The 22,052-nt window shown below is 34.6% G+C and overlaps 3 protein-coding genes across 3 annotated transcripts; 2 read left to right on the forward strand and 1 right to left on the reverse strand.

Annotated features, from left to right (window-relative positions):
- The first annotated feature begins 2,280 nt into the window (after positions 1-2,280).
- LOC143534555 (uridine kinase-like protein 5) lies at positions 2,281-6,217 on the forward strand. The gene is made up of 13 exons (XM_077029017.1): positions 2,281-2,404; positions 2,506-2,597; positions 3,179-3,248; positions 3,327-3,442; positions 3,877-4,053; positions 4,153-4,347; positions 4,424-4,507; positions 4,578-4,638; positions 4,729-4,789; positions 5,017-5,107; positions 5,192-5,264; positions 5,340-5,422; positions 6,035-6,217. The coding sequence occupies exons 1-13, from the start codon at positions 2,281-2,283 to the stop codon at positions 6,215-6,217; spliced, it is 1,410 nt and encodes a 469-aa protein (XP_076885132.1).
- A 2,518-nt stretch (positions 6,218-8,735) lies between these two features.
- On the forward strand, positions 8,736-12,777 carry LOC143534544 (uncharacterized). Its single transcript, XM_077029007.1, has 14 exons — positions 8,736-8,829; positions 8,906-9,017; positions 9,125-9,271; positions 9,351-9,455; positions 9,538-9,621; positions 9,692-9,807; positions 9,873-9,974; positions 10,052-10,165; positions 10,241-10,297; positions 11,086-11,152; positions 11,240-11,293; positions 11,368-11,442; positions 11,554-11,589; positions 12,498-12,777. The coding sequence occupies exons 1-14, from the start codon at positions 8,810-8,812 to the stop codon at positions 12,609-12,611; spliced, it is 1,203 nt and encodes a 400-aa protein (XP_076885122.1). The 5' UTR covers positions 8,736-8,809; the 3' UTR covers positions 12,612-12,777.
- Positions 12,778-16,751: 3,974 nt separating this feature from the next.
- Positions 16,752-21,399, reverse strand: LOC143534545 (glucuronokinase 1-like). The gene is made up of 5 exons (XM_077029008.1): positions 21,169-21,399; positions 18,902-19,051; positions 18,310-18,498; positions 17,948-18,225; positions 16,752-17,040 (listed from the first exon to the last, which is right to left on the reverse strand). The coding sequence occupies exons 1-5, from the start codon at positions 21,397-21,399 to the stop codon at positions 16,782-16,784; spliced, it is 1,107 nt and encodes a 368-aa protein (XP_076885123.1). The 3' UTR covers positions 16,752-16,781.
- Between the last annotated feature and the right edge of the window lie 653 nt (positions 21,400-22,052).

A 22,052-nucleotide genomic window follows, 5' to 3' on the forward strand; every position in this document is an offset into this window, starting at 1 on the left:
CTAGTAAACAAAAGTTCGGTTTCCGGTTTGGACTAGTTTCGGTTAAACCGAGGTTAGTCTTATAAAAACCCACACCATGGAACTTGTAAATAAGATGAACAAACTAAAGGGTTAGAAGTTAGTCATAAGTGATATGTATAATAAGTTATGTGTGTGTAAATATATATCAAGAACACGAAGTCCTCCATGAAGCCTTGCCTTATGACATTCGAAACTTAACCAACCAAAGTCGGTGAAGTAACAAATAAAGGAAACGAGGGGTGTGTATTATATATATGTTGTACCACCATATTCAATAGTTAGTAATGTTAGATGAACAAGTTAGAATGAAAGACTATAGTTAGTTTGACTTGAGAAGTCAAAACTTCAAGAATACATAAGAAATAACAACCTTGAATCTATGGAGTTTGAGAGAGTTTTTGGAGATGTAGCAAGAGTAAAATGAAGAAGATGGGTGTGTATATATAGAGAAGGAGTGAAGGGTTGGGTATAAATATTCTTTTATGGTTTGCATAAAAATGGGTATGTTTAAATGGTCAAACAATGCATAATATAAAAAAAATATATTTTATATATTTTATATATTTTAAATGACAAGATCCAATATTTTATATATTTGAAATGTTCGGGTTACAAACGGGTCGGGTTTACATAACAAAAGTGACCCGAAATTGACGAATGTCACAATCTACATACTTGGTTAAGTGTTAGTATATTTTAATGAGTTATCTCATAACAATTAATATGTTGGAAAGTTGACTTTGGGTTTGACCATTTGTCAAGACCCGAATCGACAACCCGAACACTCGTTAAAAACCCGTTTTAGTATCTTTGTCCCAAAGGAACTTGCATTTTAGCATTTTTCCCACCTTATTACTTAACATTGGTTAAGTAAATCTTAAGGTTAGATACTTTAACCCGGTTTCGAGCAAACTTACATTTTTAAAGGATTGTTATTATAAATTATTAAATAGTTACATTTTAAACCTTGAACTTTAATTGTTTACTTTTTGCAACAATTATTTTATTTAAAGATCTTCAAGATAACCATTCTAAATCCAAGATATTATTGTCATTTAGGCCTTGCTCGTTAAACTTCATCCATCCGGTTATTCATCTTTTACCGATCAAGTTTTATACTTGAACGTGAGTAACTTCATACCCCGTTTTCTATCTTTTATTTTGGGGGTGACATTTCATCTTATCTAAACTAAATGTTTTATAATTGGGTCTTAAACCACAAACGTTGTTGTATACTTTACTTGAATAATTGCTCGATTTGGTGTTCTATGCTTATTTGCCTACGTGTTTATCGCTTTTGGATGGTGGAACTATAAATCCTAGACCATTTGGCAACCCCTCATGACAAGGTGTCGTTAACGTAATGCAATTAACGATAACTATAAAATCCTAAACTATTTGGCAACCCCTTATAGTTGGGTGTCGCTAACTTGTTAGCGATAACTATTTATCCAAGTTTATAGCTATTATTTATGGTTTTGTATACTAGTTTTGTGGCTTTTCATACTATATATCTATTGTTCAAACTTATAAATTGCTCATCAACTTTTGTGTTGATAAACTTTATTTTATGAAATATTACAGGTTTGCATCTAGGTTGATTTTGGAATTTGGTAAAGAAAACGTCACAAATACCGTTAATATTAGCAAAAATGAACAATATTTGATTTGCTATATTTTGTTGTATTTGACTTATGAATATTTCGTTATGTGACATTTTCGATGTTGTGAAATGAAATGAGTTTGTTAAATATTATCGCTTTAAATAGTGTCATGCGCTTATGAGTAATCGTTGCACCCCGACATATTCCGTCGCCTTTGATCGAGGTGTGACATAAAACATATGAGTGCATGAAGCATAGACGTAACACCAATGTTGCCACGTCATCAACCCAATAACATATGTTTAAATTGTAACCTAACATAACATATAACATAGACTAGATCCCAATTATTATTTTCCTCAATTAATATATTCAAACCTATCTATATATACATATACCTTCGACCTTAACAAACATCAATGGCGATTTACGTTAGCTGACAATCACAACTACCCCACTTCTTTTCATCATCGTACAAGGTATATTATTATTATTATTCATCCGATCAAACAAAACAAAACAAAACAAAACAAAACATGTCTTTGTTTAATAATACTTTTAGGTTTTATTTAATTTTAAAATTAGGTATTCTTTGTTTAATAATATTTTATATATATACTTTTTTATAAATTAATTTCAGAGACTCATGTCAGTTATGGATGATAATTTTCCCGCGAAATCCCATAATAATAATAAGAGTTATACTCATAATGAGTCTTCTGCTCAATTGGCTAATGGTCTGCCTGCACAAAATATAACTAAAGTCCCATTCATAATTGGTAAGTACCAATCCATTGTTCTTGAGCTTATTTTTTTTTATATTAATTTGGGAGATTGCTAGTGTGTTTTTAGTTAAGTTTTTAAACCTTAATAATTTAAGGTGTTGCGGGTGGGACCGCGTCCGGGAAAACAACCGTGTGCAATGTGATCATGTCGAGACTTCATGATCGACGGGTTGTCCTCATTAATCAAGTAAGACTCCATGCTTCAGTAGGATGATTCAGAATTTTAGGTGTTACATTGTTACGGTACTTTGAGAACTAGGATGAGTTTTGAGAACAGAAGGAACTCGTCCAAACCATCATTTTTTTTTCATCTGTATTATTAATGTGGGTCCGATGATTACAAATACAATTTTTATTATTCACATTATTTGCAACCATGCATTACCCTTGCCTCAGATGCTGTTACGTTTTTTATTAGAGTTCAGCAGGTCGTGCACAGTAATATATCGACGCCAAAGAACTGTAACTTTGTTTTCAGTAGGATCGGATTTGCCATTCAAAAGGGGTTGCGATGCAGCTTGTTGCCTGCTTATCTGTATTGTAATTGAATCCTTTTATAATGGAAGCCAGTGCCACGGTAAAAGAGTGGAAATATTTATTTATGCATGGAAAAAAACTAGAATATATAATACATATGAATAAGAATAAAAACAAAAAGTTGATGGTTTGGACTAGTTCTTGCAGTTCTCAAAACTCATCCCAGTTCTCAAAATATCATGATCCTACATAGGTGAATGCTAGTTATTTAATATCTATGCAATGTTGTAGGATTCATTTTATCATTGTTTTAGTGATGAGCAATCAGCAAACTCCCAAGATTACAATTTTGATCACCCTGGTAATTTGTTTATATGCAAATTCTTATAGTATTTGTAGTTTTGTCAAGAATGTATACATTCATGTTATGATTTTTCAGATTCTTTTGACATGGAACTTCTACTGTCGTGTGTGGAAACGTTGAAAAAGGGGCACTCGGTTAACATACCGGATTATGATTATAAGACCCATAAGAAAAGTGGACCCGGCCGGATGGTATAAATACATTCATAAAACTGAAGCTATATGTTAAAATATAAATGATAAAAAAGAAGGAAAATCACCGAGTTAGTCATTTTCATAGATATAAAATAGCCTTGTCTTTTGACACGACATGTGCCATTTGGTACAACATGTTTCAATATGGCGTAACATATTCAACGTGGCGCAACAGATTTCCATCTGGTCCCATTTTATAATTAAAAACAAAAAGAAAGTCAAGTGATATTTTTTAAATGTCGATGATCAAAATGGCTATTTTGGTTATTTTCATTAAAAAGTATTACTTTCAAGGGGTGGCATTGTAGTTTCCACTGTCTCCTGTGACAACCCCTTGAAGGCCATCTGTCCAGCATAAGCTGCGGTTTCCCCAACGGGTTCTCATGGTTAACAAAAGAAATAAAAAAAATGATCATTGATCGCGTATGCAGGTAAACCCCTCGGACGTCATCATTCTAGAAGGAATTCTAGTTCTCCATGATGAGAGAGTTAGAGATCTAATGAACATAAAGATCTTCGTAGATTTAGATTCGGATGTCCGGTTGGGAAGAAGGATAAAGCGCGATACTGTAGAGAGAGGGCGAAATATTCAGTATGTGCTTGATCAAGTTAGTAAAGCTCTCTTTGACTTTATAAACATGCAAATATTAAACTTTGACTTAGTTCAGTTTTTGCATACATTTTACTTCTTTTTTTTTTTTTTGCAGTATGACAAACATGTAAAACCAAGCTTTGAGGAGTTTATTCTTCCTTCAAAGAAACATGCAGATATTATTATCCCTAGGGGAGCCGATAACGATGTTGCAATCGATTTAATTGTGCAACATATACGTACAAAGCTTGGTCAACATGGCCTTTGTAAAATATATCAAAACCTTTTTGTTATACCATCAACATTTCAGGTATTTTCTAGTTTTATATTTAGTTTAGTTTGCATAAGTTTTGTTAAATGGTATTAGGAGTTTTCTGGTTTTTTAGACACGCGGAATGCACACACTTATACGAGACGAAAAGACAAAAAAACATGATTTTGTGTTTTACGCAGACCGTCTTATTCGCTTGGTATGTTCACTATCTGATATTCGTTTTACCGTTTGACCAAACATGGGTTTGACTTTGACTTATGTTTTAGGTTGTGGAACATGGTCTAGGCCATCTTCCTTTTACTGAAAAACAAATAATTACTCCAACAGGTAACTTAATTATAAGATACTTTATATGGTTAAAAGTTAAAACTTAAAATACTAAAAAATGATTAAATTTTTTTGCTGGTTTGACTGCAGAATCCATCTACACAGGAGTGGTATTCTGCAAAAGATTATGTGGTGTTTCAATCATTAGAAGGTACTTTATTAGGTTTTAGCGAGCCAGTTAAATGACGGCACGTGTCCATGGCCCCCCTGTTTTTTTTGCGCAGTAGTGTAAATTGAACATTTTTCGCCCGAAAATTTGTATACGTAGTGTAAATTTACCAGTTTTTGGCCCAAAATTTGAGCCCGACCTCCCTCGTTGACAAACTCATCCAAGCTTCGCCACTGACTGTGTCTAAATTAGTTATTTTGAATATTTAGTGGAGAAAGCATGGAGAATGCATTAAGAGCTTGCTGCAAAGGGATTAAAATTGGTAAAGTTCTTATTCAACAAGAAGGCAACGGTCGGCAGGTCAAAGTCAAACTCTCTTTTGGTCAAACATTATTGGTCAAACTGGTCAATGCAAGTATCTGACTAGTATTCATTTTGCAGCAGCTAGTCTATGAAAAACTACCAAAAGACATCGCAAGCCGTCAAGTTTTACTGCTTGATCCGGTGCTCGCTTCAGGTTTGACTTTCACAATTCACACCTTAAGTTTTGACTTTTTTACAGTTTTGACTTTTGACCGTTACTAATAATCAGGTGATTCTGCAATGGAGGCAATTTCCTTGTTGCTCAACAAGGGTGTGTCTGAGTCTAACATTATCTTCCTTAACCTTATAGCTGTAAGATCCTGAAATATCCTTAACGGGCTTTATTAGGGGTGGCAAATGTGACCCATTGGGTTGTAATAAAATGTATACAATTGGTCAGAATGGGTCAAACTAAAAAAAGAAAATGAATGAAATAGGTCAAAACGGGTTGACATTTCTTGAGTTTTTTTTATGGATCGAGAAAACGGAGAAAACTTTTTAGTAATTTTACTTTTTTAGTATTTGATTTATATTTCGAGTTATGATTTGTTTATTATTTTTTTGAATTTTTTAATGAGGGGTTTTTCAATGGGTCAAAATGGGTTGAGATTTCAAAAACCCCTCATTAAAAAATTAAAAAAAATCATAACTCAAAATATAAATCAAAAACTAAAAAAGTAAAGTACTAAAAAGTTTCCTCCGTTTTTCCTGTTCCAAAAAAAAACCCTCAAGAAATGTCAACCAGTTTTGACCCGTTTCAATAATTTTCTTTGTTTAGTTTGATACATTCTGACCCATTATATACATTTTATTACAACCAATGGGTCACATTTGCCACCCCTAGGCTTTATAGGCCGGGCATTAGGCTTAACCGCTTAGGCCCGTTTGTGCATATGACTGTAAAAATTGTTGATGGTGGTGCAGGCACCAGAAGGGATACATGCAGTGTATAGGCAGTATCCGAGGCTGAAAATAGTGACATCAGAGATCGATGCAGGGCTTAACGAGCATTCACGAGTGATTCCCGGTATGGGTGAGTTTGGTGATCGTTATTTTGGTACTGCTGGTAATGGTTCGACCTCGTTTTTGCCAAATAATAAAGTTTAACCGTCAAACGACTTTAACATATTCTTTTTATTTTTTGGAAATATAGTTATAGGGTGTGACTCATTCTTTTAGTTATAATGAAGGTTATATTTGTCTTGACAATGTTGGTGAATTTACTTCCTAAGGTTTTAGCGGTACGTAGAATAAACGTTGAATATTCAGTAGCTGAATGTACGTATATATACTGTTTCGTTGAGTTTTGAAACAGTGATTATGAAATCAGAACTCATAGTCTTTATCTTGGGCATGAATTAAACAACTAGTCAGAATGAATCGCTCGTAAACACTTGATAACTTAAAATGAGTTTAAATAAACCGCGTAAGTATTCTTTTTTTTTTTTTTAAACTTTAAACATCTTGTTTCAAAACGAGCTATTTACAGTGCAACTACAATTCAAATCAACGTATTGTTTTTTTGAAACCGGACCCTCTTGACTCGGACTTATTAATATTGTATACATTAAAAAGACAATGATGGTGCCGGAAGGCCCGTATTGAGTCAAGAGGCGCACCACCATTTGACCACATAATTTTTTATTTCGGTATTGTAACGGATGTAACGAAAATTAGCTGAATTCGAATACACTTGTCGCCTAAACGCCCGGGACCGACAACGAGCGAGTTTTACCAATGCCCGACTTTTACCGACTCATACCCCCATTGGTCCAGCTCAATTTTTTTTTAATTATTTTTTGTTTTAGTTCGGGAACCACAACGAAAGTAACCGAAACTGGCCGAATTCACGTTGACTCACCATCTCAACGCCCGGGACCAACAACGTTTCGGTTTTACTTTTACCATTGCACGGGTTTACCGACCAAACAAACATTGTTTTAAATATTTTATTTTATATATTTATGTTCATTTGCCGGATTTATTTTTTGGGTTTTAATTATCAAGTTTTACCAACAGTGTCTATTTATCGTAACAAACATAACCGATACTAACAAAATTCGCATCAACTCATAGTCATAACACTCGAGTTTTACCAACACCCGAGTTTCAACGCTGAAGTTTTACTAGTTGCCCCGTCGCAACACGCCATGTATACTATCCAACCCGACCTAACCCGTCCCAACTATTTTACAAGTCATAGTTGTCGGTTACCATTGTAAGTTGTAACCATTTAGTTCCAACTTCCAACTAAACTACGTACATAATAATAATAAAATAAAATACAAAACAGAATAATATCATTATTATTCTTCCGTATTTGGTATTCATAATAGCGGGAAGAAAGAAATAATTAACAAAGCATCATCCGTCCTTACACGTGGACTCTCAACAAAATCCACCCATTGATCCCCACCGTCAACTGTTCCTGACAAAACACAGAGTGGAGCACCACCACACCACACTGCCACTCATAACATAAATTATGAGATTCTTCATATTATTATTATTATGAAATCATTTGCTAATTTCAGCTCAATCGAACTTATTCAAACCTCTATAATTATTAATTACTTTTTGATGAAGTAGAATATACATTTGTGTATTGAATCTAGGGTTTTACCGGCTCCAGGTACATCCAGTTAATTGTATTATGATCTAAGCGTAGGTTAATTGCATTTGTTTAATATCATATTGTTTTGTGAATATTATGAAACGTAATCGCATTACATTATAAGTTGAAGTGATTTACAATGCTTTATTATACTAGTTTATAAGATAAGATCTGTGATGATTAAGCGTTATAAGTTTGATATTATTATTATTAATTAGGCTTATTATTGGAAATTAATCGTCTCACATTATTACAGTTGGCCGATAATAATAATTTAGCCTCAGAACTTTCACACTAATTGTTTTCATTGGACTTCCGTTAAAAAAACTTAACTACGAGTATATTGATGGAAAACTTACCTCGAAACGGTGCTTCAGTTCAGGTGTATAAACTTCCAATTAACAAAAATCAAGTCGTATGGAGCACCGTTTCGAGGTAAGTTTTACATCAGTCGTTTCGTATCCTCATTCTGATCAAAAGCCCTAAAAAATTTGTTTGAGTTAAGTTTTTTTTTTTTTTTTTAAATTTGCCTTATTATTAGGATTATTGTTGTTGTTGCTTAAAGTTAAAAGTACAATATTAGTTTTGATTGTTTAGATTCTAGAACTGAGTTTGATTATGATTTGTGTTTATACATGTCAATATAATCAGATTTGGAGAATACAAAATAAATGTAAAATTAATCATTTATCCAAAACTTCAATCAACTGATATTGATTATCTATGTCACAATAATCATTGTTTGGCATATTGTGTGCAATGTCCTTCATAATGCTTATATCTAGGCCTGTAATACGTACCGAACGTTCATGGAACAGTTTGTGACCTGCTCGGCGGGAAATTCGTTTATGTTTGTTTATTTATGCTCATGAACATTCATTTATCTTTGTTTGTGTTTGTTCGATCAAGTGTTCATGTTCGTAAACTTTCGGTTCGTTTACATGCCTATTCTTTATATCTGTGTTTTTATTTATTTTCTAGTTTCAGGGTCGGACCACGGTGATACTTGTTTGTAGCTAGAGAGTCAACTTTAAAGTTGACTATATAGACTATACGTAACTTAATTCCAAGACAGTTCAGAAAATATGGGAACAAATACTCGCAGGTTTTGGAAACGAGTTCGTGTTTTCTTTAATTCATGTTTTGCTCGTTTCAATAAATTGATTTATCATTTTTTGCAGTGGAACTGTAAGAAGATCGAACGAGACAATGAGGATAATAGTAACAACTTTTATCAGCATTGTATTTGGGTACTTTTTAGGCGTATCCTTCCCAACTATTTCACTCTCCAAGGCATGTTTCAACATTTTATCATTCTTTGATTCATATGAACCTTATTATGTCATCGGTTTATTATCTTCCAAACAGATTAAACATAAAGTTGTGTTTTTGTAAAACAGATTAACCTTCCATCTACTCTACTACCCTCCATTGATCTTGGTTACATAGAAGACAAGTACTCAGGCCTCTCATCACAAGCACTTTTGAACGTTTGGTCTGCTTTAAGAAATAAGGGTATATCATTACACGAACCCGAGGACACAAAGGTAATTTCACCATTCCTTTTAGTCCACAACTCTATCAGTCTATCTATTCAGACACATTTTTATCTAAATTTCAATGCAGATTTGGGTTCCAACAAACCCTCGAGGTGCTGAAACGCTACCACCGAATATCGTTACATCCGAGTCCGATTTCTACCTTCGCAGATTGTACGGTACTCCCAGTGAGGTATTTTAATATATTATTAATAACTTCAACTTCTAGTTAAACTCAAGTTTTGGTTAGTAATAAAATAGGGTGAAATTTGCAGGATTTGATTATTAAACCGAGGTACCTTGTGGCGTTTACAGTGGGTTATGAACAGAAGGATAACATCGATAAAGCAGTGAGGAAGGTTAGGTGAAGGTTATTTATGTCTTTTTGTTTATGTGCGTGTAAACCCGTTCTAATTTTAATATTTTCAGTTCTCAGAAAATTTCTCCATTATACTGTTTCATTATGATGGTCGAACAAGTGAATGGAATGAGTTTGAATGGTCAAAAAGGGTCATACATGTCAGTGTTCTCAAGCAAACTAAATGGTAATATTTATATGCAATTAAATAAATAATCCTATGGTTATATATTTATCTGAATCTGGATTTAGGTGGTATGCCAAACGCTTTTTGCATCCGGATATATTGGCACCATATGATTATATATTTATCTGGGATGAGGATCTTGGATTGGAGGATTTTGATCCCGAGCGGTAAATATTATTATTATTATTATTATTTTTGCATCCAATGGTAACTAGACTCTAGAGTAATAATTAATGATGCACAGGTACATAAGCCTGGTGAAGAAGCACGGATTAGAAATTTCACAGCCAGGTTTATCAGCTAATAGTGGATTAACTTGGCAAATGACTAGGAAACGAAACGATAGTGAAGTGCACAAGTAAGCCACAGAATTATTAACTGATGTTATCGCGTTATTAAAAGTTGAATATTATTTTACTTGTTGCACTTACAGAGATGCTGAGGAAAGAGATGGCTGGTGCACTGATCCACATTTACCACCATGTGCAGCGTACGTGTGCGACTTAAAATATACAGTTTCAGTTACTAATGATTACTTTTTATTTAGAAGATACACATATGAAACAGTAATATCTTTCAGCACTAATATATACAAAAGGTTAAACTGGTAATTTTCGATCCTTGAGACCGTCTGGGCCTGTAAACGAACCAAGTGTTTAGTGAACTGTTAGGCAAATAAATGAACGAGCATGGACAAATTTTTTTTGTTCATTTAGTTAAACAAACGAACTTGAACACATGTTTCGTTTGTTCATATACGTTCGTTGACGTTTGTTTACTTCCGTTAATTTAATTTCGTTCATGTTCGTTCGTTTACGTTCATTAACATATTCTTTTAAAACTTTATTGACCCATTACTACTTAGTCTGGTTTTAATAACTTTTTAGGTCCGTCACATTGTTCTTCACATTACTTTTAACTGGTTTTAGCCAAATTATGTTCAATCAGACATGTTAAGTTACGTTCATTCGTTTAACTTCGTGAACTGTTTGTTTTTATTGTTAACAAATGATCATAAACGGACACAAACATGTTCATTTTCTTAATGAATGAACACGAACAAGAAAACTCTGTTCATTTAACTGTCCGTGTATCATTTGTTTGGTTAAAATTAAATGAATGAACACGAAGATGCTCCCTTTGTGTTTGTTCGGTTCGTTTACAAGCCTAAGACCGTCTAAAAAGGCCTTCCGATTCATTTAGCATTAAAGAAATACGGTTTTATCAAATCTAAAAAAATAAACATGTTTACCTCATCGTACATTATAAACTAAACAGGTTTGTTGAGATAATGGCCCCTGTTTTATCACGAAACGCATGGCGTTGCGTTTGGCATATGATCCAGGTTTTGCTCTCTTACACTATTATTATTATTATTATTATTATTATTATTATTATTATTATGCAATAATCTTTATGTAATTATCTGCAGAATGATTTAGTTCATGGGTGGGGCCTTGATTTTGCTCTTAGGAGATGTGTGGAGGTACAATTTAAAACATTTATCACATTTTTAATCATTAAATCCCTTAAACGATTAACACGAAGTTTTTTAAACAGCCTGCGCATGAAAAGATAGGAGTCGTAGATGCCCAATGGGTGGTTCATCAAACAGTCCCTTCACTAGGGAACCAGGTGAGTCGTTTGGTTAACACTGATGTGGCAACTTCGACCCGTTCACTTATGCATGGATCGATTCAAGATTGTAAATGTTTTTATTTCATGGTTTATTTTTGTTTTTCTCAGGGCAAGGCTGAGAATGGAAAGGCTGCATGGGAAGGGGTATGATCAAGCACATGCTCTCTTTTATTTATTAAAACAAATATAATTTGATATACATTAATTTAGTTTAGTATTTACCATAGTTATTAATAGCGCTAGGCGCACAGGTCTCGCCTAGGGCCTAAGCGCAAAGCGCAAAAAAGCGAGGGCCTGAGAAAATAAAAGCACACCTAAATGAATAAAATTAAAAATATGTATGTATTAGAAAAATAATACTATTATTCAAATATAAAAAGCAAAAGCTATTATGTAATACGCATAAAACTTAATAAATATGTTTTAAAATTTTATAATATAAAGATTAGAAAGCTAAAAAGATTCATTAAAACTTCAAATATTATTTTAATATTCATAACAGAGAGTTTTAAAATTAAAAATTTATTTGATTTATCCTATCATTTATAAAAAAGAAATCGTAAGTTATCAATTGATTTGAAAAGTTAAACGTGGTGTTACCGGAGCAGGCTAGCAACAGAGCTGCAACCAGTGCATATGCTTTACTTTAAAATATATAAAATAAATAATAATAATAAACTTGTAGCAGCTTTTCTGTGTTTTAAAGCAGGTACACGATAACACAAAAAAAAGGCTATCCTCCGCTTCCAGGTAATTCTTCTCCATTTCAGGCTAGAATTTCCAGATTTTGGCTGGAATGACTGGAATTTTCAGATTCTAGCCGGAATCTTGCTGGAAGCGCGCCTCGACCACCACCAGGCGCTTTACCTGCGCTGGGCCTTGAATTAGCGCCTAGGCGCGCGCCCAGTGCGCTTTTAATAACTATGGAATTTACATCCCTGATGGGACACTTGAGGCTTAAGTAATGTGTATTAAAAACATTTTTTGGTTTAAAAAGAAAGTTTAACTAAAATATCAAAACTTGTTTATTACTTAACCGGTTTATTTTTCAGGTTAGGGAGAGGTGTAAGAAAGAGTGGACAACGTTTCAACTACGAATGGCGTTAGCGGAAAGAGCGTATATGAAGGCCAATGGAATAGATCAAGTTAATTCCATAAACAACTAGGAAAATTGGATTTGGACCAAATGTTATTTTTTGGTAATTTTGGTTAAAATGATGCTAGTTAGTGTTAAAACATAAGTTTTAAAAGTAAATAGAAGTGTTGTATCATGTATCATGTATTCTAATTAGGCTATACATATATGTAAGTGGGTGCCGTATTCGTATAAACATGATTTACGTAACAAACAAACCTACCCAGTAAAATCTTACTCTCAGATCAATATAGCAATCTATTGGTAGGGTCTAGGTCGGTTAAGTGAGTTATTTGTTTTCATTATTCCAAATATTGTAAGCTTGATTATATGATAGGAAAGCCAAACTCTAAAATAATATTGCAAAATGTGTAAGAACCCAAGATAAGTTAAATTGGTTATATATGTAGTAAAGAAGCAATTAATTCAAATCAACATGCAATGTAACCAGATTCAACCAAATGAATGAACATATAAAACAACAAAATTTAGAGACAAATGTTACGGTTTAGCAAGAGAGACACGAGTTATGTGTAAGCGATGTTTTATTAATTCATTACGTAAACACGTGCACACTGGCGGGTTAACCCCACAAAGGAACATATATATCGACATGTCGTTTCGCGAATTATTCAACATGTCTTTTCGCAATAAAATGAATACAACAATCGTTACACCTTACACGTGGCAAGTGACATGATATATAAGTTTAACAATAAACATCACCAGGATTAGTCACGCCACAATCGCTAAGGTAGGTTGTAGGGAGTTCTGCTAGTCGAAGTGCCATACACATACAATAAAGGTTCTCAACATGTGGATTCCAGATGTCTGTGAGATCTCTGAGGAAGTTGCAACACTCGTCATCGGCTGATCCGTGGGTGCATGGAGCTCCCGCACCAAGCATAGTCACACACTGGGCTTGTGCCAAAGGGGCTGTGACCAATGCCGTCAACAACAACACACAAACCACAGCTTTCACCATTACACTATTCATCTTTGCTTTGCTTTGGGATATATAATAACTCCATCAACTAGTGGTAGGTTATATATAGCCTCATTGCACTTGTATTAATGTTTATATTATATATCAAGTCAATTCTACTGTTTTGGATCCAAAATATTTATATCATATTACGCAAGTGTATGTATATTAATTATTGTTGAAACTTGAAAGTATAAACAAAATATAAGGGTCTTTTTAGTCATTACTAGAAAGTATGGTTATGTATATTTGTAAATTCTATGGGTCTATAACTAATTATGTTCAGGGCCGGCTTAACGATTTTGAAGACCTAAATTGAAATGAGATTTTGTGGCCTTTTCAAGAAAAAAAAACCATTTATTTCAAGTCTCAAACTCGTGATCCACCACCTTCAAATTACCAACTTTCCACCAAAACAGTACATAACTTTGAGTTTATTTTGCACATTATGATATATCTACATATAATGAGACTTTTAGAGTGAACTGCAGTTTTCGTCCATGTGGTTTGTGTTGGACGTAATTTCCGTTGGATCAACTCATCGAGCCTATGATGAGTTGGTGTCTTGTTTATCAAATTGAGCACGTGACTTGGTTTACATGGAATAAATTACTTTGTGAACAAGTCGAGCCAATGACTTGGACAACAAGAAATTATTTATTAATTATTAATGTTTAAATATGTTTTTATCAATTAGTATTTGAGTATGATAAGGAGTTTGTATAATAGTCTAATTAGATTTTCATGTTTAAACTAGTGTATATATCCGAGCTTGTGGGTTATATCAGTAAGAGAAAGAGTATGCATTGTAATTTTTCGAGCTAATGTAAAGCTACAAAGATCGAGCTTATGATCTAAAACTTCGTTATTGTGTTTATCGATCCTGGTCACCAAACTTCAGTTTGTCCAAATCTACGGTTTTAATCCAATAGTTTCAAATTTCGATTTTCGTACATGTGGTTTCATTTCACTTTAGCATAATCTATACATATGCATGTTTATTCTAGCCTATATCTGACAATTAATGGTTCATTAGAGGAGATATTAATTAAATACAAACCGGCCAAATGGTTGGTTGAAACCTATGGTTCAAACCAGCTGATCAGCATGTCAAAAACAAACCATGGTTCCGACTCGGCTCGCCTAAACGGCCGAGTACGAAAACTAGTTATATTCATTACACAGGCATTCTTAATATTTATATATAAGTTGTCTAACTCTATTATTTTTACATCCAAAGCATATATGCTGGCTATAATTGTTATAATACCAAATTCTATGTATAATTATATTATATGGATTCATTCAATACTTATTATGTGCCCCAGGGTGGGTGGAAGGGGAGGTGATCACCCGAGGCCCGCTCTTCCCAGATGCCCATAATTATAAAAAAAAAACATTTATAAATTTATTTTTAAATGAAAACTTACTAAATGGCTTTATGGTGCAATAAAAAGAGAGTTGGGTAAATATGTAAAACCAAACGTTTTGAGATCAAATCCTAAAAATGACGTTTTTTAGTTTAAGGGCCATTTATTTTTTACCCGGAAGCTAAGGAATTTTTAGAGGTTGTTGGAGACGGCCCTGATGTGCCCAGGCGATTGACCAACCCGATGCCATGTGCGTGTTAAACAAGATTAATGAATTCGCGATTAACTTTGATGGCTTAATACTATAATACGCAAGTGTACGATATTATATATCAAGTCAACTCTATATATTATTATTATTTTGCATCCAAACTTTGCTGGCTAATTATTATAATACGCTAATTGATCTTCTTTATCTTTAATCTATTTTTATAATTAACTTACTTTGCTTGTCATAATCTCAAGGGGCTCAACGTTTGGAAAACATAAATTAACGAATTTCAATTCGTTGCTATAGTCTCACACCCCGCCACAGATCAACCACTGGACAGGCATGTGAGCAGGGCCGGCCCAACCATTTTTGGGGCCTAAAACGAATAAAATATCCGGGGCCTTTTTACATACTTGCGTGTACATATATATTCGCTAGTAATAACCCTAAACGCTCGAAGATCCATTTTGTATTTGTTGCTCGAATATTCTATAAAAGTAATTATAAAATATAGTCGTATATAATAAATTTTAAACATCCCGGGTCATTTAAAAATATATTCGAGGAATTTAAAAGATCACCAACGTTCGTGTCAGTCGGACAAAATTCGAAGTTTCGAGTATTTAAATAAAAATAAATTACTTTTATGCAATGTATCGTGCATATATAGGCCTATGCTAGATTCGTCGTGATTAAACTTAACAAAATTTAATCATGCGGGAATAAACGTTAAGAAAACATTATTAAGCATTGTATGGAAAACAGCTTGATTTACGGAGTGTCACATTTTCATATTTTAGCCAGATTCTTGCTGGAAACGTGCCTCGACCACCACCAGGCGCTTTACCTGCGTTGGGCCTTGAATTAGTGCCTAGGCGTGCGCCCAGTGCGCTTTTAATAACTATGGTATTTACATCCCTGATGGGACACTTGAGGCTTAAGTAATGTGTACTAAAAACGTTTTTTTGGTTTAAAAAGAAAGTTTTAACTAAATATCAAAACTTGTTTATTACTTAACCGATTTATTTTTCAGGTTAGGGAGAGGTGTACGAAAGAGTGGACAGCATTTCAACTACGAATGGCGTTAGCGGAAAGAGCGTATACGAAGGCTAATGGAATAGATCAAGTTAATTCCATAAACAGCTAGGAAAATTGGATTTGGACCAAATGTTATTTTTTGGTAATTTTGGTTAAAATGATGCTAGTTAGTGTTAAAACATAAGTTTTAAAAGTGAATAGAAGTGTTGTATCATGTATCATGTATTCTAATTAGGTTATATACATATATGTAAGCGGGTGTTGTATCCATAAGAGTACACTGCGGTTTTCATCCATGTGATTTGTCTAATTTTTGCGGTTTTAGTCTAATAGTTTCAAATATGTGATTTTCGTCCCTGTGGTTTCATTTCACTTATAATTAAACCTAACCTCACTAACGTCGTGTAGTTTGGTCTAGTTGAGATTAATAAAAACCAATATAACCAGTATATAGGTAAAGTTTTTACATAAGTTCTTATTGAGAAAACCTCGCTTTCGTTTCGAACAAAACGTCCAACATAAATTTTCATGCTTAAAACAAAAAAGAGGTGTTAACGATGTTTTTAACCGTTAAAGAACAACACATTCGCTTCAATTTCATGCTAATGCATTTTTTGATATCTGGGTTCTGATATCAATTTCGAGAAGAAGCGAAGGTACAACTTTCACGGGTACCAGAGTAAATCCCGCCTTCTTACAACCATCCGTTAAAGCCTCAACTTGTGACGGTCCATCAGGGCAAAGCGCCACCACTGCCCCACCACTGCCTGTAAACTTTGCCGCCGCACCCACTCTCCTAGCCACCTCCACCATCTCAATGTTTAGTGAACCGAGAGCAGCATCACCAAACATCCGCCTGAAAACATAACCAAGTTCTCATGTTCGTAAACTTAGGCATGTAAATGAACTGAACAAACACGAGCGGGAGCATGTTCGTGTTCGTTCATTTAACTTTATCCGAACATGAACATCTAATCGAACAATTTTTTTGTGTTCATGTTGGTTCATTAAGGAAACAGGCACGTTCGTGTTGCCGTGTTCGTTCATTTAAAATTTAAACGAACAGTTCACAAACGTAAACGATCATAGACGAACAAAACAAATTTTAAACGAACATAATTAAACAGACATAAACGAACGCAAATTAACTTAATTCACCAAGTATACACACATAAGCAATTTGAACAATAGTTTATATTTATATTTTATAACCAAGTTTCAAAACTAGAAAATTGCAAAAAAAAAAATCTGGAAAATTTAAAAAAAAAATCTTAATTAATTTATTTATTTTAGCATTTTTTCACAATTAAAATTTTTTCTCAATTTTTAATAATTTTGTCACTTCTAATTTTTTTTTCCAATGTTAAACTAATTAAAAAATAAAAAACCTGCGAAACCTGCTGTCCAGGTAAAATATATAGGATTAGAACAAAAAAGGAAACTTTAGTGATCTAATTGGAACAAAAGATTTTATGAGTGACCTGATTGGAACAATTTCAAAACATGGTTATTATTCTATAGAGTAATCCCTTTATATAAATATAACTACGTACGCATTTATTATTATTTAAACGGACGTAAATAAACGAACATAAATGAACGAACAAAGCGTGTATTCATGTTCGTTTAATTAAAAGAACAAAAAATTTTGTACATGTTCATTCATTTATTAAATAAACGAACTTCCTGTCGAACATTCGATTTGTTTACATGCCTACTTAAACTCCCACTTTTAGTATAACCGATATAGCAAATATCTTTACCTTCGAAGATCGAAGTTTTGATTCATCAAGGTTGCAAGTTTAGCATAATCCTTTTCAAGTAACGCGGTTTTCCCTTCAAAAGCCAAGTTAGCGACTTCCTCCATTGACGATATTATGAACTTGTCGCCATCTAACCATCTTTGTCTAACCGCACTATGCACCTTCCCAGAATCACTTGGATTTTCAGCGTAGATAAGATGCAGAGGCGGAAGAAGACTCGTATCTAACGGGGTGTAATCACCATGACCATGTTTATCCATTTTCTCCTTGTTAAAATCCTGCAAATAAAACATAGCTTATATCTAATAATAATAATAATTACCGTGACATACGATCATAAATTAATCGTTTTTAGTACTCACCATGTATAACAGGCCACCGTAAACTTGTGCTACTCTATCCTGCAAACCAGCAACAATTCCGAGTTCTTTTTCTGCGTTTAGGATAAGTTGCGGTCTAATTTCGACAGCGATTTTATCTCTGACTTTGTAAAAGTCAAGAAGACAGCTAAATGCAGCACATACAATGGCACTTGAACCAGATAGCCCTGTCTGAAATATGAAAAACAAAAACAAAAAAGTTAATATTGTTAAACACTACCATTATCAAAAGATTAAGGATGCAAATGAGCCGAGATATTTCAAACTCGAGCCTCAAATAAAGCTCATTTAGTTATCGAGACCGAGCTCGAGCCTTAACAAGCCTTGTGTATTAATTTCACACTACACAGCCGAGCTCGGCTCAAGCTATGGCTCATTTAAGGTACTACATGAGCTTGAGCCAAGCTTAGGCTCAAAATATATAAAAATAATTCAAAACGTATATATATATATATTAATTAATAAATAATAAACAAGCTGAGCCTAAGCTTGTAAAAACAACTCATTAGCCGAGCCTGAGCTTTAGAAAAACTGCTCGAAACAAGCCGAGTTGTGATTAGTTACAAGTTTTTACCTGACGAGGAATGTTGGTGTCATACGAAAGCGAGAAGTTATCGTTGTGAAGATGAATCCCTTGTTCTTTACAGTAATTAGTAAAAACTTTACAAGTTGCCATTAGCAACCTCACACCTCCATAATAACCTTCATTTTCCAACCTCTTCACCTGCAACACAAAATTTTGTAACAATCTGAATTTCACCAGTTTACGATTAAATCTAGGCGTTTTAAAAAGGCTGTGTTTGCAGGTTAACGGGTTGTCCCAACACAAACCAAAACCGAATATTGTGTCATACACTTGAACCCGAACATGATACATGCATTCACTAGTTGACCCGAACACAACAGATTTGACCCGAATTTTTTTGTGTTTTTTTCACATATTACTAGCTTAATTTACATTTTTAAAGCCAAAAAAATAATGACATTTTAATTATAAAATCATATGTTAATTTCTCTTTTAGTTTTGAATTTTAGCAAGCCTGGAAACGATGTTCGTGTTCGTTCATTTAACTTCAAGATAATATTTAATAAATATTTCTATTAATATGTAAACAAACATAGACGAACATACATTCGTTTGTTCGTTTATTCAGTAAACGAACTTCCTGCCGAACTTTCAGTTCGTTTACATGCCTAAATTTTAGCATAACATACTAACCAATTCAAATTGTTATTAACTAGTATGTCACCCGGCGCGTTGCGTTTCTTATGGTAACTAGTACTATCTGAAAAACAATTTGGCATTTGGTCGTTTCCGTTATGTTCGTTACAGCCTTGGAACTAAAACCAAATATGGTGAGTCCAGTTGGACCCGCAAGACTCACCTTGAAGAGGGACGTCTGCGCAACGACCAACTGCTTCCGCAGGACCCACCATGCTCAGAGATGAAGACCTTACGCGCAGTGCGCCAGCTGTTCCCGCAGGGAAAGCCTCCCCAATGGTGTACCCCGCTTGTTCCCGCAGTTGCGGATACAAGCCATCAGGGAAGGCTACCCACACTGATAGCAAGGCTACACGCACAAGGCACTAACTCTTGATACTTCAGTAATGTCACCTGAAGGAATGAGCAAGGCGGGAATACTCCCGCCCAAATGAGCCAGTCCGTATGCTTCTGGAAGATCTTTTGTACTATACCTGCCAAGGTATGGGCAAAACAGACGATCTGACCAAAACAGCCCATGAACCAATCACAGGGTGACAGCTCACTGACAACAGTACGAGGAGGAGCACCCTCTAGTACTGTTTCACTATTGGCCGCTGCCTACTCACCAACCCTTACTATGGGACGTGCGTAGCCTACAGTTGGTGGAACAGTGCATAGCCGGCAGTAAAGGAACAGTATACGGCCGGCCTTGTCACTATCGGCCGCAGCCTATCCACCAACCAGCATGGCTTGTGCGTAGCCCACTGTTGGTAGAACAGGAATACTATTCAGCCGGCTGTACCTTCTTGGAAACCTACCTTCGGCTATAAATACTCCAACACCTTGGAATGGTAAGGACATCATCTGATATCTCATTATCTTATCTTCTCTAGCAATCTCTTAATATACACTTATATTTAGAGCAATCTAGTCTGATTCTCACGCCGGAGGGTGGTCACAAGGAGGAACCCCCCTTTCTCAGTGACGAGCTTACGGTGTCTGTTTTGCAGGTCACCTGAAGAACAACTTTCTTTGCTGGACCTCATCCTCGTGGGAAACATCTATTTAACCCCCAGATTATCCGTAATCTGCCCGGGGTCGATTAGTGTTTCTTCATTATGGTAACTAGAACTATCTGAAAAACAATTTGGCATTTGGTCGTTTCCGTTATGTTCGTTACAGCCTTGGAACTAAAACCAAATATGGTGAGTCTACGCGAATTCGGTCGGCAACGGTCACGTTTGTTACGATACCGGAACTAAAATAAAACAAATTGGCATTCGATTGATTTACACTATTTTAGTTATGTTACTGGAACTAAAAAAACAAAAACATAAACAATAAAAAATACTCTAAGGTGCCACCAAGTAGCCCAATCGGGCACTTGCGGCGCCAAAAATTTTCTTTTATATATATTAGTAATAAATAAATTACATTTTGAAAAAAGTAAATGGGTTAAAACAGTTCAACCTTACCACAACCCGTTTACCTAAACGGGTTTCCGGGTCCGACCCGGACCCGAACCCGAAACAAATTAAACCAAAATTCACAAACTTGAAGTCATAATTAACAAATAATAACAATAATTAACAAGTAATTAACAACAATGCAAGGTATATAAACCACGAATTACATACCAAATGATTAACCGAAGTGAACTTAACAAGATCGTGAGTAGGATGAGGAACAATAAGGAGATCTGAAGACGGTTGAAGACGAACACTGGCCCAAAAGTTTTGAATACTAACGGAGACTGTACGGCCGTAGTATCCGTCACTGGGGTTACCCAGTAAGCCGATCCGAGCATAGGCTTTGTGCTCGATGGTTGCCGGTAATGATAATGATGATGATGAGCCGTTGGGTTCCATGAGTTGGTGTTTTTTTAAGGGTCAAAGTGATTATTGTTTTTTACTTGGATTTGAAGACGTGATTTGTTGTTGATGATGTTATCTCACTACTCTCACATGTGGGGTTGTGATATTTGATATTTATTATTTTTTATGTTTTTAAGATTTTTTAGTTTATTTTAATAAATAGTATAATTATATATAATAAATAGAAAGTTTGGTGCCGCAAGTGCCTTACTGGGTCACTTGACGGCACCGAACTGGTTCACATAGTTTGTTTATGTTTCTTTAGTTCAGTCATCGTAACGAATGTAAAGAAAACTGAGCGAACGGCAACACAATTTTTTTTTGTGTTTTAGTTCCGGGATCGACAACGATCGTTTTTACCAACGATCGTGTTAAACCGGCTGACGTCACCTTATTGGTCCACCTCAACTTTTATACTTTTTTGTTTTATATTTGGTTTTAATTCCGGTACAATAACACACATTACCAAAACCGACCAAATTTGTGTCGATTTACCGGTCCAATGCTTGGGGCCGACAACACTTGGGTTTTATCAATGTCTGAGGTAACTAACCTGTTGCGCCGGGTTAAAAAACTAGTTGTTAATGATTAAAATTGGGACGGATCGGTATCAAGTTTTGAGTTTCGACACGGTACATGTATTTACA

This window comes from Bidens hawaiensis, unplaced genomic scaffold (assembly GCF_021521415.1).
Source record: "Bidens hawaiensis isolate Kalapana, Puna unplaced genomic scaffold, B.hawaiensis_p1.1 tig00010199_1, whole genome shotgun sequence".
Lineage (NCBI taxonomy): Eukaryota > Viridiplantae > Streptophyta > Magnoliopsida > Asterales > Asteraceae > Bidens > Bidens hawaiensis.